The 5,032-nt window shown below is 54.2% G+C and overlaps 1 protein-coding gene across 1 annotated transcript; it reads right to left on the reverse strand.

The window, feature by feature from the left end:
* Positions 1-1,169: 1,169 nt before the first annotated feature.
* Positions 1,170-3,700, reverse strand: MONBRDRAFT_28624 (uncharacterized protein; the record flags this gene model as incomplete). Its single annotated transcript, XM_001749055.1, has 7 exons — positions 1,170-1,319; positions 1,430-2,242; positions 2,372-2,494; positions 2,652-2,774; positions 2,889-3,068; positions 3,198-3,475; positions 3,589-3,700. The coding sequence occupies 7 exons, from the start codon at positions 3,698-3,700 to the stop codon at positions 1,170-1,172; spliced, it is 1,779 nt and encodes a 592-aa protein (XP_001749107.1).
* Between the last annotated feature and the right edge of the window lie 1,332 nt (positions 3,701-5,032).

Raw genomic sequence — 5,032 nt, forward strand, 5'->3', positions numbered from 1 at the left:
CACCAGCGCCTCCCTCAACATTGATTGCCCTACGCGCATTCTTTCCCAACCTTCGGCCGCCGCCGACGCTCAGAACCAAGTCCAGAATGAGCACGACGACGAAGACTTGGCTGCCGACGTGGTGCTTGATGGCGAGCTCGAGGCCGCCGCCGCCGCGCCCGACGTCATCTGAGCAATCTCGCGCTCGGCATCTCTGATCCTTGCACCGTTTTGTTTTGCTTTTCTCCTTTTTTTTTTTTCCGTTGTGTGCATGCATGTGCCATGTGCAGCCATCTCTCTCGAGTTGCTTGCGCCTTACCACAAATCACAAATCTGCATAAAAACAACAAAACACCACACACCCTCAAAAAAAAAAAAACAACAACAACAAACCATGGGGTTTCCCGCTGCATGTTCTACCTGTTCCTGTGTTTCCGTTTGTCGTTTTGTTCCGATGCGTCTTTAGAATGTCCTGCATGCATATTCTTTGGGTTGGATCGTGCACGCGCACGCCCTTCTCGCCGCCGCTTTGGTGTTTTCTTGTCGTCTTTGTTCACTGTGAATACAGACAAGCCCTGCTGCTGGTGGTTATATTGGCCCGCTGGACCTATGTGGACCGCTTGCCTTTGGTACCCTGGGAGCGTACAGTTTGTGCCCTCCCTTTTTTTTGTGCTTTTGGGCCTCCATTTTTCTCGTGCATGGTCGCCCGTCCTCACGTTCTTGTCCTTGTTTATTCCATACTCGTGCCTGTGGGTGTTGTCTCGGCGTATGGCGCACCGCCTTCATTTCGGCTGCGTGCCCAGTTGCTGTCCGTGCCAGCTACACGCTTCTCAAGAGACCATCGTCACAGGTGTCTTGGGCTTGTTTTTCGCCCCTTTTTTTTGTCTCGCTGTGCAAGTACCCGTCCTTGTTTTACTCACCATCAGCATCAAACCTTTTTCAACACTTAAAAAAAAATTGAACAACAGAAGAAATGAGCGACCATCACTGCGGTCCTGGATAAAATAGATGGCACGATCAATTGCGGAAGAAAACAGGGCAGGGCGACAGAAAAAATAAGGGAACAGGAGGAGCTCAGCTCTTCAGTCGCCACAGCATGATATGGACATGCGACAGAGCAGGGAGGAGGCAAAGCAAGCAGCTGGGCAAGCTTAGGTAATGTCACACCATCAGCAGACAGTTGTGTCCTTTCAGACTTCTTCCTCTCCAACGTCGCCATCTTGCAGGTCAAAAACGTTGCGAACGCTACCTCGGCTGCGCCCGACCTTGCCTGATGCCTTGCGACTCACAACCGTCATCTTCTTCAGGCGTTTCAGATCAGCCGAGACAGGGAGCTTGACCTAGTTTCAACGGCAACTTGGATGAGTCACATGACCAAAGAGCAAACTTTTGATGATGATGGAACCCCTGCGTCACACCTCAACCTCAAGCGACCATCATGACGACCTACCTCTTCCTCTTCTTCGGCTGCCGCTTGTGACCCTCGTTCTGGCTCGCCAGACTTCTCGGCCTTGTGCTGAGGTTCAGGGGCGCTGTCAGGAGCAATGTGAGACACAACAGAAGTTGGCTCACTGCTAGGCTCGCTGTTCATGCTTGTTTTCATGGGGCTGGCCTCGGCAGCTTGATCGGCCAGCGTCTCGAGGGCCGAGCGAGATTCGGGCTTTGGCGTATCTTCGGTGCTGTTAGGCTGTTGAGGGCCCGCCGGCGGCACGGAGCTTGATGTTGTCAACTTGCTGCCGTGGGGCGAGGGCGTGTCGACGAGGGCCACTGAAGGTGTGAACATTTGATCGACAGGGGTTGAGGGTTCTTCGTCATCCTCGCTTAGGGCGCCAGGCGAGACGGCCACTGGAGGGGGAACGGTGGCGGCAACCGGAGTCACGTTCTGGTCGGTACCAAAAACATTGTCGCGAACAGAGGCGCGCTGGCGGGACTTGCGCGGGGAGGCGGTCGAAGCCTCGAGCGGGCTCATGTGATTGACCTTGAGGGTTGGTCGCGAACCTGGAGTACCGGGGGCCACCACGGGTTTGGGATCTAGTTTGGGCTTCGAGGCTGCGGCACGGGGAGTGACGGGGCTCTGCTCGGCTGGCGGTGAGGCGGTTTCGCCAGTTTCATCGCCAAAAACAAACATGTCGTCGATCATGCCCCCAACGTCGGTGCTTCGCTTGGCTCCATCCAGAGTCAAGATACAGCAAGAGATGTTGTCTGAGCTACCACGTTGAAGGGCGTCCATAACCACGGTTTGGCAAACCGCATCGAGCGCCGCCTAGCAAGCGCGCGAGCCAGGCACGGAGGAATGGAAGGTCAGGGTGGGAGTGAGGGGCATGGGCCCGGGCAAGACCGCGGAAAAAGGGGAATCTCCTACATGAAGTGCAGACAACGTGCGCATACAAACCTCAGATAAGAGTTCCTCGCGAACCATGCCAACGACGGTTTCACTGCGCAGAACGTCCCACACGCCGTCGCAGGCCAAAATGATGAATTCTAGGTTCTCATTTCTGGGGACAATGGTAATATCCTGATTTGTTTTGGGGATGAGGGGGAAGGGTTGCGCAAAGATTCAAGTGAGGCGAGGAGCGGAGCAACAAGAGTTGAAGGTGGCGGGAAAGGTAGAGAGAGAGAGAGAGAGAAAGAGTAATTTTTTTTTTTTTTGACAGGAGGTGGGATCGACGTACTGGAATACACGTGACCATGTGCTCTTCAGGTTTGATGTTTGGATCCTTGAAAGAAAAGTCACCAAATGCGCGAGAGACGGCCAGTGATTGGCAGACACGATTGCCTGCCACAAAGCCGCCAGCCTGATCACGAGCGGAAGGAAAGCGAGCGAGGTCCAAGCAAGAGGATATGAGTGTGCGTCAAGGCCACAGAATAACACGAGCAGGCGGTCCGGGGACATGAGGGCATGCACGTACGGCCTCGATGCGTTGGCGTTCTGAAGGGGTTTGTGGTTTGTGGTCACGCGTGGCGAGGAGGGCGTCGGGAGAATCAATGGCTTGAGCCAGGACAGCGCGTGAATCACCAATGTTAAACACGACGAGGCGATCTTCAAGCAACAGCGCCCCGACACACGTTGACCCGGGATCCTCCATGTCCTGCCAACCATGAAAAGGGACGCCACGTGAGCGTGGGATGGATGACCAACGGGGAAAGGAGGAAGGGGCTACCATCAGATTGTTGAGGAGGTGAGAAAGCCGGGTCATGGGGGTTTCCATTGCACCAACCTCAACGGTGCGGAAGTTGGGAATGTGGGAGGGAAGATCATGGTCGGTGGATTTGCAAGCATCGATCATGAGCTGCTCCAATGCGTCGTCGGTCAAAGCACTTCGATCCGAGACCTGACGCAACGCCGCCGCGACTTTTTGTGGCAGGTCATGGGCGGCCGAGAGGGCGGCGGCACGGCCGCCATGTCCATCCAAGCAGGCAATCAGGACCAAACCGGATCCATCTTCAAGGAGATCGTTGTTGAGAATGTGAGCGTCTTCCATGTTCCGGCGATAACCTGTGGAATTGCACGATGCCAACGAGGACGGATGGTGCGGGATGTGAGGCCAGTGTTGTGAGAATGAGAAGGGCATGCTGGGGGCGTGAGTCGGACGAGCGACAACAACGCACCTTGGATACCGCAGGCACCAAGGGCGATATGGGGACCGTGCAGGCCATTGAGCAGCGCCCGCTCCGTATCTCGAACGGGCTTTTTCAGCTCCCGAGCTGCCGCCTGCCCCATCTTGTCGAGCTCAAATCTCTTGCCAGCACTTCCACCCCGTCAACCACAACACCTGTCGATGAGCGAGCGTACTTGAAGGATAAACACGCACAGCCCGGCCAACCACCAACCACCAAAGCCACCCCTCACCACTGCGAATGCAGCTCCAGAAGAAGAAGAAGAAGAAGAAGAAGAAGAAGAAGAAGAAGAAGAAGAAGTTGGACGAGTGCCGCGTCACGTCGGGTCGCGCTGTTGTTGTCCTGCACGCGTGTGTGTGGTCTCAAAATTTTTTTCGCGCTCTACACACACACACACACACTGATGTAAGAGCAGGGGTAGTCAACCGAGGATTTAAAACACAGTCTTCCTGTTCCGGGACAGCGTGGAGAAGAGGCCAAGCTACTCCCTCTGCCAACCACGACCTCCGCCGCTGCCGCTGCCACTGCCAACTGCCGTACCTCATCAACGGTGACGCCGCCGCCGAAATCGATCCAAAATGATCCGAGAGGCAAATTATAAAAAAATAGAGGGTGAACCAAATACATTGGAAAATAAAGTCGCCGCACGAGCGAGCGTGAGTGGTTTCAGTATTTTGTGTAAGCTCGAATTTTCTGACATTCGGCGATTCCGGTATCGTTGGAAAGAGGAGAAAGAGGGCTTTCTGGTGCCTTTGAGACGGTGGACGAAGCTGCCCTGTGGGCCGAGCTAGCCTCACACCAGCGCGTCCGTAAGGATTTTGCCAGGGGTCTCGATGGAGAGCTTTTGACTGAGTTTCTCAGCAATGGCACGACCCAGCCTATTTGAGGTCACTATAACCTGGCGACCGTTGCGCCAATTGACTTGGGATTTTGACAGAGGCTGCATGAGACGAGACACTACACAAATGGTCCAAACACCCCCGTAGGTCCATTTGGCCCAAAAGCGACAAAATCTCAGCTTGACCAAAATGACAATCGTGCAAATCGAAACTCGAGCTCACACATTTTTTTTTAATTTCTTAGAGAGGGAGACTTAGAGAGGGAGACTGAGAGAGACAGAGAGAAAGGAGAGACAGAGTGAGAGCAGAGAGACAGAGAGACAGACAGAGAGAGAGACCGAGAGACAGAGAGACAGACAGACAGAGACAGTGAATTGGTTAGAGAAAGAGACAGAGAGACAGAGAGACAGAGACAGAGAGACAGAGAGACAGAGAGACAGAGACAGAGACAGAGACAGAGACAGAGACAGAGAGACAGAGAGACAGAGAGACAGAGACAGAGACAGAGAGACAGAGAGACAGAGACAGAGACAGAGACAGAGAGACAGAGAGACAGAGAGACAGACAGACAGAGACAGAGACAGACAGAGAGACTG

Source organism: Monosiga brevicollis, genomic scaffold (assembly GCF_000002865.3).
Source record: "Monosiga brevicollis MX1 MONBRscaffold_27 genomic scaffold, whole genome shotgun sequence".
Taxonomy (NCBI): domain Eukaryota; class Choanoflagellata; order Craspedida; family Salpingoecidae; genus Monosiga; species Monosiga brevicollis.